General features: G+C 39.9%; 1 protein-coding gene across 3 annotated transcripts; it reads right to left on the bottom strand.

The window, feature by feature from the left end:
- Nucleotides 1–1,744: 1,744 nt before the first annotated feature.
- On the bottom strand, nt 1,745–16,042 carry aass (aminoadipate-semialdehyde synthase). 3 transcript variants are annotated; one of them, XM_072671440.1, is made up of 24 exons: nt 15,771–16,042; nt 14,946–15,197; nt 14,667–14,843; nt 14,374–14,458; nt 13,966–14,033; nt 13,586–13,732; nt 13,382–13,460; nt 13,129–13,256; nt 12,437–12,585; nt 11,334–11,456; nt 10,814–10,925; nt 10,431–10,490; nt 10,144–10,211; nt 8,046–8,167; nt 7,783–7,912; nt 7,423–7,533; nt 7,171–7,279; nt 6,761–6,901; nt 5,708–5,875; nt 5,276–5,371; nt 4,570–4,685; nt 4,377–4,465; nt 4,104–4,280; nt 1,745–2,564 (listed from the first exon to the last, which is right to left on the bottom strand). In XM_072671440.1, exons 2-24 carry the CDS (start codon nt 15,162–15,164, stop codon nt 2,446–2,448), a joined length of 2,793 nt encoding a protein of 930 aa, XP_072527541.1. In that variant the 5' UTR covers nt 15,165–15,197; nt 15,771–16,042; the 3' UTR covers nt 1,745–2,445. The 3 variants fall into 3 exon arrangements, with proteins under 3 accessions (XP_072527541.1, XP_072527549.1, XP_072527555.1); XM_072671448.1 differs by lacking the exon at nt 15,771–16,042 and having other exon boundaries at nt 14,946–15,761; XM_072671454.1 differs by lacking the exons at nt 1,745–2,564; nt 4,104–4,280; nt 4,377–4,465; nt 4,570–4,685; nt 5,276–5,371 and having other exon boundaries at nt 5,409–5,875.
- Between the last annotated feature and the right edge of the window lie 1,688 nt (nt 16,043–17,730).

The raw sequence follows: 17,730 nt of genomic DNA, 5'->3' as shown, positions 1-17,730 counted from the left end.
GGTGTTGTTACCCACCAACTACTTTGTTGGTGTAGTGAAAGTAATATACGCTGTTTTTAATTTTTCTAGTTACTATTTCAGATTATTTATCTATTTAAAACTGTTTGAGTCGAATTCAGTTTAGATCATTAAGTTGCATTAAAAAGCCATAAAATAGATCTTAATAATATGAAAGACAACAGTTTGAATCTTAATGCAATTTACAATATGACCTGTTCAGATTTCAGGGCTGGTTGGTGTTTCAGTGTGAGTTTACTGTAATTGGGTAGCAGAATAATGTAGTAAAGTATTCCAAAAATGGTCTGTCATAGTTCTCTAATCAATGATGCTTGCTTCTGTTTTATAAATCTCAAAACTCCACTTCTTGTGCTTTTGCCCTGAGGACAGACTCATCTTGATGATGCACCAAGTCGCTTGGCGCCGGTCTGTGTTTAATTCTACACGTGCCGCACTTCACTCCTATTAATACTATCAATGAGGTCAAGTTAGCAATCATGGTTTATGCAGTGTCATGTGACTAAGTAAAAAAAATCAAGTGAAAAAGGGTTGTTTTTTTCCAATTAACTCCTACAAAGCCCTTCATCACCTCAGCGCTGGCTTAACCCAGTACTTTATATGCCTTTTAAATCATAACGATCATGGCAAGACACTTCTTAAGGGGCCCTGTGGTCCTACTAAGCCATTACTCAGACTATACTTAAAGAAATAAGGAAGGGGCAGCTTTAAAACCAGCATTAAGACTAGGGCTTTTGCTTTGATGACCAAGATGACAACTATATGGAGTTATGGCATAATCCGTTTCAAGAATCGCTCCATAATTATTTCTATGTTCTAATCCAGTCTAAGACGCAAAAGGTTATGCGCATTTGCAGGGAAATATAGGTCAAATGTCCAGACACCGTCTTGACCACTGAGTGTATCGTTACCCTAATTTGCATTTTTGACTTTTAATAATTACAAACCCAATTATCCTGAGCTTGGTGGCCTACTTAGAGATGACTCACCAAGTGGTCCATGCTAAGGAAAAACAAGACCTCTATGACTGCTACTGTGCAGTAAACAGGCATGGTTATTATGGATGTCACTAAATGCTTGATGGAAAAATACATTTATGCATTCAATGTTCTGCCAGAAGAGTGCATTTGAAACAAGTATATGAAATATGTTTTTTTGGTTTTGTTTTATCAATTTTTATTTTTTTTTTTGGTTTTAAAACCACAACACCACAGAACTGTTTCCAGTGAAGGTGCTTCTGTTATGCTCCATTAATTAACTGCCCTCAAGTTCTGGATTCTAGTTCAAGATTCGAGCAAAGAAATCACTGAAAGAACCACAGAAGATTTTTAAATTCACACCAAGTACAGATTAGGAGATTCAAGCACCAGTTTTGATACTGTGAGTGGGTTGATCATATGCATAGTCCTGCAGTTACTATTTCTAAATGGAGTAGGCTCTGCTGAATGAGAAGGCAACGAGCAAAAGGGCTCTGCAGCTCAAGCACATCCAGCATTTCATTGGGCTTGCAAACAGATTTGGCCTGAGATTACTCATTATTTGGCCTATTATGTAGTGAGCTAACATTTTTGTTGGTATGTCAGTGCCAACACATCGGCAATGTGGCATTCAGTTCACTCGCACTTTAGTTACTAAGATTTGTTTTTCCCTGTTCATTAAACATGGCATGTTTATATTTAGGAATACGCTCTGTATCTGAATGGAGGGCTTATGAAGTAGACCAACAGAAGGCATCTTGTTTCTTTTATTTTAAAAGGATAATCCCATTAAGGGACACCACTGTAACTCCAACTCTGAACACGGTACACACACTATTGTTTTCCGTCAGTTTGTCAAAAGGGCAAAATTGCTGCGTCCATGACAAAGCCTGGAGCGAACATCTTCAATCTGGATTTCATACAGTTAATAAAATGTGGTTCAGTGAATGAGGAGCTCTGTAACATGTTAACTTTCTGGATCAATGTAACAGTTTTGAAACCCAGACATCCATAAAAGTGCTTCAGTACAGCAGAGAAAGCCCGGTCAACATTTCAATTTATAGGCAGTAATTTAGGAAACTAAGGGATATCCAGAGTTTAAAGAGTCACGTTTAAACAAAAGGATATTCACTGAATAAAATGTTCAAAGCAAAATGATCTCATAAAATCAAACATGTACTTCATTGCGCTGCTTCACAGCACTAGTACGTTCGGAACAGTACATCCGCCAAAGTCTGCATTTCAATTATATCAGTATCTTTTCTCTTAATGGTGAAGATTAATGTAAGAAGATAGAGGTTTGGTGAACACATGGTGTTCTTGAGTTAGTGTAAGTCAGTGATTTGCCTCCAGTGTCTGTCCTTCAATTAAAACACATACTTTACAGTCTGTGAGTGTAAGCGACAAATCACATTTGTCTTTGATTCTGCCGAGCCTGAGTGTGTAGAACAGATTACTCAGATACAGTGCTTTTGGTGATGAACTGAAGGCCTTCCTCTTCAAGTCTCTTCAGAACTGGGGCATATATATTCTTTGTCATTGGTACTACGAGTCCTTTAGTGTTCAGCTCACCTGAAAAGACAACAGCAACATTTACATTCCATCATGACATAGTTTTCCACCAAACCTTTAAAAACATTCCAGCTGCCCTTTACACTGACCCTTTCATAATGAATGGACAACAAAGAAATGGTGCAAAATGACTTACATGGAAATAAAAAATGTTTTCTTGCCTTTCCTCTGAAGCTACAATATCAGATATCAGAGCCGGGCAGTCTAATAGTAGTGAGGTATTCCACAATACTGAAAAATGATGACGGCATCTCCGTGGTGGTTACCAAAAAATCCTGACATGTATGATATACATAATACACGGCCAATAAACAATAATTCCATTACATGCATTTAAGAGAGCCACAAGGTGCGAAAGCACTGACTAGTAATTGTCACACACTAATAACAGGTGAGGAACTATTTGCCATGCAAATTAAAAACGAGCGGAAAGAAAAATGTGAATAAATCAGCCTGGCGAATGTGCATAAACAGATCCCCCAAGCACTTCGATCTACAAATGAAGCGCCCTCTAAGACTACATGATTTCCATGGACGTGCTGTACTGGTTAAACTTTACACGGAGCAACGACAACAAGAACATGCTCGATGTCCATTGTTAAGTTACTTAAAAAGCCGTCAGCCAATGTGCGATTTCAGCTGAAATGCAGCCTGAGCTGTGGTGTTCAGCCTGCTAGCTAACTTATTTACGCCTGGCTGGCCAGCTATGGGTCCAATTATGACAATACCTGCCAGCTACATGGTCACTAACACCTGTCGCTTGACTTGGCTTTCTCACGAGTTTTTCTTGCCAACACTTGTATCTTTGACTGAGCTTAGATAAGCAAAGGTGAGCTTAGTGAGCGGGCTACAGTTTAACCACCCTGGGAGAACCCCGATTTTAGCATTCTGTCCTTCCACCAGCAGTCACTTAATCTGACTGACTATTGTCTAAACCCTTCTAAAGGACCTGTTCACACCGGTCATCAACAATCGTTTTGTACTTGGATGTACTTTAATTCATTTTACAAGTAAAATCGTCAAAATTTGTTCCCAGAGCGACGTGAGATCTGATTTTACTTTCTGATTGCTCATTAAAACCTGCTCTGGGAGACTAGACTTTAAAGGAAAAGACGGTTCTTACATTGCCGTAACGGCTAATCAGGAAATGCAACAAACCAAGGGAGCAAATTCTCTAATAGTGCTCTCCTCTTCCAGTTAATCAGCATGAGTGTGCACACGCATACACGAGATAGAGAGAGAGAGCGAGGGAAATTAAGCAAGAGGGTGAGAGAAGCCAAAATTCACAGTATTATTATTTGTATTAACTTTTTTTGACAGATGTGATTTCCACTTGATTGACGGAATCTGATCAAAGAAATCGCATTCTGTTCACACTCAAATGTGAATGAGATCCGTCTCTGACCACCGCCGAATGTAGTTTCAGTGATCAGATTGCAATCCAAACCAGAACATTCTCCTGCTATCTAAGCTAGTGCTAACTCTTTCCTGGTTTTGAGAAGTTTAACATTTGCAGTTGTCAGACATGTGGACACTCACCATTTAGCAGCATACGAGCTGCAATAGCTGCAGGGTAGCCAACCGTTTTAGCCATGGCTGAGAAGCCTTTGGGGTCCCCATAGACCACCAGGCTAATGTGCTTCATCTCGAGTTCGCCTGTGGGGTGCCTGATGCCAACATCATTCCTCATGATGATCATGTCTCTCTCATTGTTTTCTGTTGGAACAGAAAACAACACAGAATCCAATCAGCTTAGTCCTTGTTGCCAGAAACAGGGCTTCTGAGTGAGAATGATGGAAGTTCAGTCTTTACCATAAGATAGTTTGGCCTCCAGGTGTTTAGCGAGAGATGCCAGGATTGTGTCACAGTGTGGCACAGCTTCTTCACTCAGCATTCCCAGCCTGTTAAAGACACCAACCATTTCAGCAACCATACCTAACCAACCATACCTAATTTCATAAAGAACCCCAGCCTGTGTTTGTCTTATTAGCAGTTTGATACGCACCATTTTAGTGTCTGCATTCTAAACTCATCTCTCCCCATCTTGTTGAACACAACTTCCTCAAAGGAGTTATCGCTAACAGATGCCGGCAAGCCAAGCTTCGTACGCAGTAGCTCTTTCTGTGTTTACAAAGGAAAACACATTAAGGAAATCTCAACAAACAATATTGAGAAAATTTCTAAATCCCCATAGGAAACTATTGAGTTTAAAGTCTTGTAGAGTAAATTCCAGTTACTAGTCACTTCAATTTACTATTAATAAAAGTAATCAATGTAGAAATAAAGCATATCATTGCTGTGCAATGTGCCATCAGCAAATAATATTGAGAGGACACTATAAGAGAGGAGGGGACTCCTGTTTTGTGGGAGAAAACCAGATCCACTTCTTAAAGGTTAAAACTGTTATGGGAAAGTTAAATGGAGGAGACATCCTATAAACACCCCCCGGTGTTTATAGGATGTTAGGAGGAGCAGAGGCTTTAGACTACTCTCAAACAGTTGTTTCATAACTCAACATCCCAAAAAGATGAATTTAGGTATGAAAGTAGGTAAAAAGGAACATTTATAATGGTCTAGTTTAAAAAAACACTACTAACTCTAGAAAGACATTTGAACAGTTATTTTAAAGTGAAACAGACAACAAAAAAATTTACAATGAACCACTCAGTAATATTATAATGGGTTCTAAAAGTGTTTAGTTAAGTGTTTACCCAAGAGACAGGACTGGCTGTGTGTTTCAGCATTGGGCAAGGGTCTGTGTTGATCAGTCCAAGTTTTACAAATCCAATCATTGCACTGGAGAAGCCCTGCAGGAATGAGCACAGACACATGCTGGAATGTACTATAGTAGACTGTGTCCAGGCCATCATGTTCTTCCTCAATTAAAATAAATCATACTCCCTGCATGTTTATCAAATCAAACATTACTGGTGTGTGTGAAGACAAACCGGACCTGTCCAACCAGGGACAGCAAACATGTTTATAGAGTAACAAAAGAGAACTGATAGTACTGTTGACTTCCAACTTTTCATTTCAAGCTCTACTTCAGATACATATAAGATGGTGTCGACTGTTAAGTTAGACAGTTCCTGAATACTGTGGTTAGGTGCCTTGCTGTAATATTGCTGTAAGTTGTGGGCTACCTTGAAGCGCAGAGTCCCTCTGATCAGTGTGTGTGCACAATCTAAGCCATAGGCCTCAGCGTACTTGGTGCTGTCACGATTGGGAAAGCCCTCTAGATTAAAACCTGGCAGAAAGTCCATGTCCACGGTGTTTTCCAGGAGTGAACCACCAGCAGGAATACTGATCACCTGATCAAGAAATAAAAGACACGTGTGTCAAAATCCACTTTTCTGCTTTTACAGTAACACATAGCTAAAACTAGCAAGCACTTTTTATTTATTTATTTATTTATTTATTTATTTATTTATTTATTTATTTATTTTTGAACTTTATTTGATTTTTTCCCTTTTGGTTCTTTCTTTGGTAATTAGTTTTCTGAAAAATAAGTTTTGCAGATGTTAAATCTAAATAAATAAATAAACAAATTAAATTATTCATATTCATATTCATATTATTATACACTGTACTTAACATTTTTGTACCCTTTTAATGTGGCAGTTTTGCTGGTGCAATTTGCCCCACATTATCAGCAACCTATACACTTTTATTTAGATGTAAAGCTAAAACAATGTGGATTTAAATATAATAAACAAGACAACAAAAAAACATTTTACTGAAATATTGAATAAATGAATGCTGTTTATAGATTTACATAATTTTGTCAGCTCAGCCTTAAGATTTGAGCTCCACTTCTGCAAGATCACTTTTATTATAACTCAATTCTTAATTCAGTTGATTTAGAATGATCTATGTTGCTTATCATTCTAGCTGATTTTCATTTACAGCTTCTGACTGATCTGTTAATTAACCTGAAACCTAAAGCTTTACTATATTAAAATCAATGTATACATGTATCTGCAAAAATATGTTATATATAAAAGATTTTATATGGTTGAAAAACCTTGATTCGAAGGTTTTAAAAAGTAAAGTATACTGTAAAAAGTGATATTTTTGTGATTTCACCCACACCTAATCCTGACAACAGATCTTTTGACAGAAAAAAAAGGCTACAAAGCAGTGTGGCTTAGTAATGAGGTCCTAGTTTGTGTGCTTTCTTTTCAAGCATTCATTACCTGGTTGTCTTTAAGATACACAGCAGGACTGGTGGTATTAAGCAGCACTCCATATGGACTCCAGCTGAATTTGTAACGCAGCGGATTTTCAGAACACTCTGGTGCAGGAAGACCACCACAATAAGAGCTGTATGACTCCACCTGTGTGTGTGTGTGGAAAGAGGAGGGGGTTGTTTTAGAACACAACACATCTGTGGATCAGTGACAGAACACAAAAAGGCTAAAAGGCTTGTCTTCCTCCAGGCTATGAAGAATGAGCAAAAATGAACATGCAAGACAAAGTGTCAATATATTGAGCCAAGTCATATGTCTCCCACGCATGCTAATGATTCTACCAATGGTGATATCTCACACCATCACACATATCCATAAACACACATGATGAGTGAACACAAACACACAATACCTACAGTGCAACCGTCTGCCTTGGCCTGGTCGATGCACTCCATGGCCAACATGTGATCAATGCCAGGGTCCAGGCCCATCTCATTGAGTATGGTGATGCCAGCCTCTTCAGCACTGGCAAAACGTCCAGTCACGATAAAGCAACGTCAGTCAATGTGAAAGCCAGCAAATAGGAACACATGCTGAGATCAGTCAAGTTACTTGCTTGTGAAAGAACAAAAGAAAGAGGACTTCAAATGATTTTTGGAGCTGCTAACCTGCTCTGAAGCTCCCCCATAGCTGGACTCAAGTAGCTGGCTGTCACCATGTTCACTTTCTTGTTGATGCAATGCTTAGCCACCAGAGGATGATAACTATATGGCAGCATGCTAGACATGGGGGAAGAAGTGGGCAGTTTTACTTCACAAAAAGCTGCAATTACAACACGATCCTTTGAAATACTGATACTGCAGGAGTCTACAATATGCCAATGAACCTTCTAACCAAAGTGAGTGTTCCGAGGTACCAAAACAGCAAAGTAGTAACCCAACTAACATAGTGATGCTGGTGGTGGAAGCTGATTTAGAACACTTAAATGCTAGAAAATAAAATAAAGATATAAAAGCAAAGGTCTATGCCTGATCACGATGTCATGGTCTTTGACCAGAGACTCAAGATGGCCCTCTTGGCTGGACACGTCGAGCATCACAGGTATGGTGTTGGGGTAAGTGGCAGCAAGTTTCTCAGCCTGGCTCAGCAGCACTGATGCTATGACAAGACAATAAAGGCCACAGCAGAAATTAGTTCTCTGCTAATTGTTTTACACTAAAAGACGAATAACTGGAGTAGTAAGCCTGTAGCTTTAAGAGGTTAAACAAACCTGTGGTTGAAAAGCACTTACCCACTGTGACCTGAATGCCAGCATCCCTGGTGAGATATTCAATGACTGGCTCAGACACATAGCCAGAGCCTAATAGCAGCACACGCTTCATCCCCACTTTCTGCAGGATCTGCTCAGATGCCCTGTGAGCCAGATGGTTCAGCCATTACTAGTAATATGGACATGCACACACATACACACACACACATTCTGAAACGTGAAGTAAAACACTATTCAAAAAAAAAAAAAAAAAAAACACCACAGCAACAACACAGTAACACTACAGAAAGGGGAGAAGACATCCAATGGGTTTCTAGTCATATCAAACTAAAATGGAACGGCCAACTGAAACTGGTACCTAAAAGTTCAATGATTGTATTCTATAAGAAGTGATTGGGAATAACAAATAATTTGGAATAATAAGAACAAAAATGTTAGCAACATGCAGTCATAACTAAACACAAGCATAATCGTACTTACTTACTTACTTTAACCTAAACTGATCCTAGACTATGTTGTAAAAAATGTTTCGGTTTGAAACAGTTTGGCAGCCTTTAAATGTACAGTGTAGCCTGGAGCTGGCAGTGAGATAGATGTATGGACACCCATCACTTAGCCACCAGTACATATTAACAGCGGTGCTCTAATTCCTCAGTGCTATTACAGGCTGCTAAATCAGCACTTTAGTCGGTCAGACCCTCGAGAGTCGCTGTCAGCCAACCAGTGGTATTTAGCCTAATTAGATCTGACATTGCACATGTGCACAAGTGCAACCTTGAGACTCGTAAGTTGAAGGTTATGCTTTCTAGATTTTGCTATTTTAATTTGTTGTTAGAACAGATATTTAAATACCTGCTGATTTTTTTTTTTTTATTATTTTTTTTTTTACATTTAATGACATTTACTTTGGGTGTCATTCTTTGAATAAATGGAGGTTTGTCTATTTGAGTACTAAACCACAGTAAGCACACAACACAACACAATGAACATATCCCCAACTGAGAAATGTAGTCAATAATCACACAATTCTATTGATTTTAGGTGTCTTGTACAATACTGCACAGCTACTGTACACAAACTACATGGACGTGTGAACTACATATCAACTAGCAGAAGCACAGGGAGGGAGGTTACTCAAAAGCTTTTTTGCATGCAAGTTGGTGGAGGATGAATTAGGCATCTAGGAAAAGAAGATGAAAAGATGGCCTTGTGGAGAAGTGCTTTATAAAAACAAAAGAGCCTCTTTATATGGAAGAAGACGATGATTCATTGTGATGGTCACTGAAAGACATCTTTTATCAATTATTGAAAGAAATCTTGATGAACTGACATTCAGATGTGAATTCCTTCTGCTGATTTTTGAACTAGTATGACATTATTAATTCTGGGCTCAGGTTGCATGCCAAAAATGAAGCTAGAAGATTAGCAATGAGTAGGAGACAGACATGGCGGCTGAGGTGAGAGAGAATGAGATGAGGTCTACCCACAAGGAAATGCTCCAAGCAGGAGCACTCTAGTCATGCAAGGTGTTAAGGCAGTGAGGAAGGCACCGAAACGATGACCGCAGTGTGCCTGAACAGAACAGACATGGCTGGATGTTAGTGTGGACAGCGCCAATGCAGGCTTACATTTGCAGATGAGGCATAACTGCTCCGGAGCTGAGGTAAGGTCAAGGTGTTTATCACAAGACACTCATAACCTAAAGCTACTATATAGTATTTGAATAGGTAGGGAAATAAATTAACGTAGATGAATTTGAATGTAAATTACCATATAGTCAAATTAATTAGTACAACGACTGACATTATTTATTTAAATCTTTTCCAGGGACAGCAAAAGCTGTTTAGCTCTAAGCCAAACTGTATGCTACTTAGGGAAAAGTCTAATCTAGGCTACATGTGTCATTTCTGTAAAATGTACCTGTCCTCCAGTCTTTGGAGAGATCTTCATGTATCCAACATCCATGAAGTGTATTGTTTTCAAAACAATTTCACAAGCAATGTCTTAATGGTATACAACATGCTCGGTGGAAGAAAAAGAGCTACTTGTGTGCTAATAGATCTGAATGTATGGTAGAATATTGATCTGCAAGATGTATTGCTATTACAACATTCCTTACCTTCTTTCTCTTAGCTTCACAATGTACTCAAACTTGGGAGCCAATTTGCCATTGGATGTTATAACAGCCTGAGAGTGAAATATGAATCAAACATTAAATCAGACAGTAGCAAAATACATGTTTAGCCTCGAATGTGTGACATGGCTAGTTAAGGTTAATCCTAGTGTCCGCTGCAAGGTCTTCAGGTGCAAACAATATAGCAAATACTCTATTTATCAAGAAATGTATGGACCACAATTGATCACAGCCAAGTTAAAAGACCATTAAGACACATTCGTCACACTTACATCTTTAACTTGCGGAGATAAGGCCTCATCATCTAGTGGTTTGGTAGCATCTGAGGAAAGCTTACAATAAAAACAAATACAAAATCAAAATAACTGAACATGAAATGCCATACATGACAGACACTGTGCCTCAGTGCCGTTAACAGCAGAATATGTGGGATTAGTGAAAGCAGAATATGTGGTGTTAGTGAATAGCAGAATAGGTGGTGTTAAAACAGCTGACGTAGCTAATGAGCTGTTACCAGTCCAGAACTGAAAAAGTAAATAGACTCAAATAAGGGGAGAGACCCAAACCTGTCTGTACCCAGCACAGCCTTCTCCAAAACAAACCAAACTGAAACAGAAGACGGTGTTGTTACTTACCCTCAAACACTAGTTCTTACCATTTCCCAGATGTAGGGGAACAAGCGGTCACCAAAATACTCCGTAGCCTCAATAGGCAGTTGGGCAGGCAAGTTATCAATTGAGCACATGAGAATGCCATTTCCTTCCACGCTACAAAAAAAACAAAACAAAACAAAAAATACATAAAAGGGCAATCAATTACGCACTCTCTCACATGTTGCCATAATCTGGACAGCAGCGCTATGAATCTGAAAAAGTATGTGTGTCTCTTGCATACCTACACCCTCTTAAAAGAAGTTTTAAAGAGTTTAAACAGTGGATGTATAGCTGTAGAAAAAAAGCCTTGTGATAAGTATAAAATCTTCACATTATGTAGATGTTATATAAACTTCCTACACACACACTCAAAGAATTAAAAAAAGAACAATGACCTTTATTGCTGCAAAGAACCTTTTTGGGAGCTTTATTTTTAAGAGTTCAGATTTATATTACATCCACCGTTTCCTCTTGCATGACATATTTATGACACTAGAAAAAAAAAGACAGTCAATGGCATACCTGTCATGATCTATGTGCTGGTTGGGATCATACATACAGAAGGGCTTCTCAATGGTGGTGCACTCAGTCATGAACTCAATGGAACCTCCTGTGTCTGCAGATATGTCACAAATAGCCAAGAACCTGAGGAAGAAAGAAATTGTGAAGAAAAGAACAATCACATGTCAGATGGAGTGGGCTTTCCTTTGGCACATTTTAAATCATGAAGGGTAACATGAGGCATGTACTCAATATGTACACAACTTGAACAAACATTGTAGAAGATAAGATATGGCCATCCAATGACTTTCCTGCCAGTGTACAACCCAGCACTAACAGAGATAACGATACACTATATGTCTAAAAGTTTGTAGACACCCATTCCTGTGTGTACAAAATCAAGGGTAATAATCTATTTGCTGTAGTTACAACTTCTACTCTTCTGCAAAAGAAACTACATTTTGGAAATGAGAACTTGGCATTCGCAAGCATTGGCAGTCGCAAGAGCATTAGTGAGGAGAACATAATTGATGATTAGTTATAGATGAAGAACGCCACTCAAACACATCCCACAGGTATTGGCCAGAACTCCAGAACTCTACAGAAGTCGGTTTGACTGTTCCACAGCCCAGTGCTGGGGGCTTTATACCCCTTTATTAACTGGATTGCATTGGGTATGGTGAATTTAGACTCCTGCTCCAGAGTCCAATTATATTGGCAATTCTTTTCTATGGCAATTAAACAAGCTGTGATGTGAATCTAAATGACTGTGTTAGTAATAGATGAACCATAAAGTAGCCGAACTCTCTCATTAAAAGGATATCTGGATACTTTTGTATGTATAGTTAATCTATATTACAGATTGAAGGCCATTACTGCATGTAATAAAGAAAACTTTTTAGTTGTACACAGGCTATTGAAAATTATTTTTTGAATAACGAAGCAGATCATAATGACATCTATTGAGATTGTTTAGTTAGAAGACACACATCACACTAGGAGAGAAGGAGATAATTTTCATTTCCTGAACAGATAATTCCACATAATGACATACTGTAAATCATAAGGATTATGTTTTGTTAGTTTTTTTTTTTTTTGATTAAAAAAGAAGAAAAAAACCTGACTTGTGTGGCAGCTCTGGCCAGCCTTCAATAGCAGAGGATGAAAGCTTTGAAGGTTTCATAAGCTTCTGTGCATCCAGTCGTCGTAGCAGCCTTGGAGTGTGCGGGTCCCAGTAGATGCCGTTTATAAGGCACGTTGTGTAGGGTGCTACCTTTAAACATAAGAGCAACAGCAGTTTCTTCATCAGTCCTTCTACATCTAAAACGATGCACCTCACATTTTGTTCCCAACACTAAAACATTAGGCCAACTGCTTTATCACACAGACCGACCAAAATGAGTCCAAAAACGTTTATCATTACAGGAGTTCGTTCATCTTAAAAACATTTGTCGGTGTGCCCTGCTGACCTCCAGTATTTTTAAAGGGTATGTTCAGCTGAAGCAAAGCATGACAAAGTAAGCAGCTGTGTGAAACAATTAATATTCTTTTGAGACAAATGCTAATAAAGACTCTAGGTGTTTTGAGATGGCCTGAACCTGAATTTCCTATAAAACAAATTACTTTAGAAACAATCATCCTTATACACTAAATCACACTTGCTTTAAAGACTAAACTTAAGTCCAATTAACACCTGTGAATGTGATTCCTCATCTAAAGATGCTTTTTAAAATAAACCCATACAGAGAAATGTTGCTATCATTCAACATCAGGTTGAGTACTGCATTTGATTCATCTTTTGACTATTTGTACTCACAGTGGATCTGAAGTGCGAGGTGTAGCGTTCAGGATGGTGCTCATACTCAAAAGGGTCATATACGCCATCACTCTTTCGAATTAGATGGTGGTGTCTGCTGATCACTGTGCCATACACTTTGGTTGGGTCTGCAGTAGCATGCACAAGAAGTTATTTTTCAAAAAAACTAACACTGACAAATGATGCATGAGAAGCAATGTCAAAACACACTAAATACAAACAAAAGGAGGGATGGAGGGTTGGACTGCAGTACCTCCTGTCTCACAGACGTCTTTCAGTTCATGTGGCTCCACATATTCACATGGAAGTTCATTGAAAATCTCTTGTGCACCCTAAAGGAATGTATTGAAAACAAGATTATTAAGCTAATCATGTAGGTTGTGTGTGCTTGTTTTGTGTGATATGCAGATGCATATATTTTTAGCATTGCGATTTAGTGAGTCCTTTCCAGGCCTACCTTAGATACATTGCCAGTGCCAGTGAACACAAATGTGAGTGGACCAATGGACTTGGGCATCAGGCCAAGCGATATCTCATATCCACAGTCCCTCACTGCTTGTATGGCTTGACTGACATTTCTGTAGTTGTGAGCCATTCCAATATGCTGTTAAATAAAAAGAAGTATAAACAACCTAACGTTTATTACTTAATGAAATACATATTATTATGCTTTGTGGCCCTGGGGGGGGGTGTTGTTTTTATGAACACAGCTATGTTGTCACTGAAAAAGAGTTGTTATAAATAATTGTTTTTTTTGTGACATTTTCTTTTGAGTGTAGCACTGGCTGACTTGTGGTGATAAGTATATAATATTCCATAGAAAAAAGAAAAACATACCATGAAGGGAGTGTGATGTCCAAGGGCAAGAAAACGCAGACCCAAGCCATGTAAAATATTAATCATTCCTGCATGAATGAGAAACAGCAAGTAGGAGCCTTCCCCAGAGACCTATACAGCACAAGTGGCTGAATCTGACTTTCTTAAGAATAATGGAAAACATGCATGAAAGTCTCTTTTATATATTACAGTTAATGTTCACTTTTATTAATCCAGGAAATAAGCTTGATAAGTTTTGTGAAATGTTACACAAACCATGATGAAAGATCTACAGAACCTTTCACAATATACTAAGCGACATGAACTTTAAAAAGGGTCACCACCAGAATGAAATCTCTTTGTACGTGAGACTCTGAACATCATCCACCGATCTTAACAACATTAGCACAGAATGAACACTTGCGATACCTGCGACACCGGCCCACTTTCCAAACGCTACGATTCTGAATCCATTCTCATCCACCATTTTCTCATAATCAATGAGTCGCACATTCTGTAAAGAAGAAAATCCTGTCTTAACAACCTTGAAAGGTCCCTTTGTAAAGACATGCTTGTGCTTCCTAACTTATAACTCCTCCAGCATAAACAAATGTATGTACTTTCGTATCGTTTCAGTGCTTTGGGGGATAAAAAAACATTGTGTTTCAGACTGTTGAAGCTGCTTCTGTGTTAACCCCAAAAGGCCATTAGGTACGCTTTACCTTTTTAAGTAGGTCATCTAGAAGACCCATATTCGGCTCCTGCGCTTTGATGGTGTGAGAAAAGAAAGCATAGGTTTTATGTGGAAGGACTTTTTCTTCTGGTGGCCTCTTTACACCCACAATGAGAGAAGCCTCCGAGATGTCCTCCTGTAAGATGGCTCCTGCTTTCTCGTAGTACTGAAAGAGAGAGAGATTATTGTAACTCAGCTCAATCACTACTTTTGAATCTATCTAGTAGTCTGCTTATTAGTCTTGTTCATCAGGATTCTGCTCACTTACTCTGTCGTGGATCGCTCTCCTGTTGGAGGGCTGTACCAGGACTTTGTAGCCTGCAGCAGTGATTTCCTTTACATGGCGAGGAGCAAGGGGTGCGCGCCTCTCCCATACGTTGACGTCCTCACGGCGGATGGCCATCACACTCTTGTAGTGGTTTGACCTCCGCTGGCTGCACATGCAGCCCCTCATTCTCCCACCCTGGTTCCTGACAAGTCGGAGCATGGCTTACCCAGGCTTCGGAAAAGCGAGTTAGAACTACACAAATGTAATAAGAATGATGAAAAACAGAGGGAAACATTTCACATAATAAAATCAAATGTACATTTGGGTTCAGTTTGCAAGGGAGAAGACTGCAGCTGATCACAACCTCTTCCACCTGCATTATTTCAGGGGAGAAATGTAGCTAACTTTCAGACCAAGGGTAAGAAGTGCATGATTTCATATGTACACCAGAGTTCTAGTGTAAAGAGAGTCGATAATATGATAAATATACAGTCGGTATCTAGGATTTTAACCTACCAACCTTAAGGAAACTACTGACTGGTGTCCTAAACATTGCATAAGCCTTTAACTTTGCAGTCAACGACAAAACGTAGCACTAGTGCTACTCCCAAACGTCAACAATCCGTCAACCGTCCGTAGCTTTAAGTCTTCTGCAGTTAGCCAGCACGCTAGCGAGGTCACGCGAGGTTATTAGAAATGAAGAAGAAGGAAGCTCGCTTGCTAGCTAAGGTTAGCATTAACTCCTCGCAGGCTCGCCGACAAGCAACAAGTGTTTTTAGAGAAGCTGTTGCTGATTACACCGCGGGTTAGCACGCCTACACATACCTTTTAGCGTTCAAAACGTGGTAAGTCGACTGAAGCGTGGCCTCGACCCCCCCTGTAAGCTCATCAACAACGTGGAGGAGTGACAGCAGGGCAGAGCTGCAGGTAGTGCGAGACAGACAGACGAGACAGACCACGGGGTGGTGTAAACAGCCACGGCGGCGGCGGCGGCGGCGAGGTTAGATGAGGTAAACGCGGCTATGAGCAGCACAGGAGACACTTGTCTCAGGAAGGAGACAGTGTCCACTCGTCGAACGTGCAGCACGCGCGTTATAACGTCTAACCTGCTGGTCTCCAGCGGCTGTCAGGGCTGTGGGACTGTGCGAGTGTAATGTGAGCCGAGCTCAGGTTCACACCAATCACAGCACAGCTCCTGGATCTGCCTCCTACAGCCCGCGTCGCACTGTTATGACTTCAGCAGGCAGGAGCGCGGAGGCTGCATGCCAGGACTGGGGAAGTTATTTTTGTCCGCACGTGGACATTTCTCTACTCGGTTTATGAAATGAGCTGTGTTTAGTGTTGACCTCATTCGGACACTCGTTCGCCTACATCTAAGCAAAGACCAAAAAACCAAAGCTGCGAGGACCAGCTCTCACAATGTTTTTGTACGTGCTATTTTGTAACGTGCATGGTTTGTGTTGTCTGAATGAGATAGGAATGGTCTAGAAGAAATAGGTGTAGAGCATACAGTAGCCTTTCTCAGAGTCCAGCACGTTATAATATAATAATGAAGTAATAATAAAGTGATATTTATAATAATGCAAAATATTTTTTTTCCTCTTATATATTACAGTTCACTGTTCGCTTGGTCAGCAGTTGTGTAAATGTTGTAAATGTTGTAAATGTTGCACTAATCACGATTAAAGATACGCAATCTTTGTGAACCCCCCACCCCACCCCCTCAAGCAGTATTTTTGTACGTGATATTGTATGACCTGTATGGCCTGTATACTCTATTATTCTGTATCTACTATTGCTTGATCCTGCCCAATCTGTAGCACACACACACACAGCGGCCTAAACACCTTGCCAGAGTTGGCTAGCAAGTAGATCCACATTACTACCAGATCAGGTAAAACGCTGTGCTCGGCCACAAGTAATGAATAACCGTAAATACTGTAATATTGTATATAGCAATGTGCCCCTTCCTCCCCCTCCATAGAGCATTTCTCTACGTACGCTGTTGTTGTTTTATTTGTGTCTGTTGCTGTGTACGTTTTTCAGTGCCAGCCTGATCTGGAGCTTTAAACACTGGAGCTGAGAGATTTCCCACCGTGGACTCACCTTCTCCAGTCTGACACAGGTGGTTCAGCCCTTCACAATCATTAAACCCCGTTCACATCCCTTTTAATACTGTGATATTAATATTAGATGGCCACTAATAACAGTACTAATGCGCTTAAGCGTTTCCCCTGATGCAAATAAACGAAGCGCAGCAGAAGTGATCCAGCATCCAGACCTGGAGTAATTTCGAGTGAGACAGATAGAGGGAGACGCAGTTCGAGAGAGAGAGAGAGAGAGAGAGAGAGAGTGAACTTTGACGGTGAAGTCAGGGACGTAATGGCTGGAGCTGTTCAGTGGCGCGGTGCTGAACGTGTGGCCGTGTGTCTGCGCGGGAGGAACACGGCTGCTTTGGGTGTGTTGGTGTTCTTCATGGTCCTCACTGGTAGAAGACGATTTTGTAAACCTTCATGAACCTTAATGATCATCAGCTGGAGATGAAACGCTTTGATGTTGTTAATTTGATGTTGTAGCTAATTTTAGGAGCAGCTTTTGATTTTGTGAGTCGTTGCTTTGCACTGTAGCCCATTCGTTTATAACCGGAGTAAACAAACCGGACCAACTCGATTCACCCACTCATGTCCAGTAGAGTTTCTTTTTGATATGATAAGACAACATTTAGACTATTGAATCTAACAGCACCTAATGGGTCGTCTTTGATTACATGCTTTTATTCACAATC

This window comes from Salminus brasiliensis, chromosome 2, assembly GCF_030463535.1.
Source record: "Salminus brasiliensis chromosome 2, fSalBra1.hap2, whole genome shotgun sequence".
Classification (NCBI taxonomy): Eukaryota; Metazoa; Chordata; class Actinopteri; order Characiformes; family Bryconidae; genus Salminus; species Salminus brasiliensis.
This window is presented reverse-complemented; position numbering and strand designations above follow the sequence as displayed.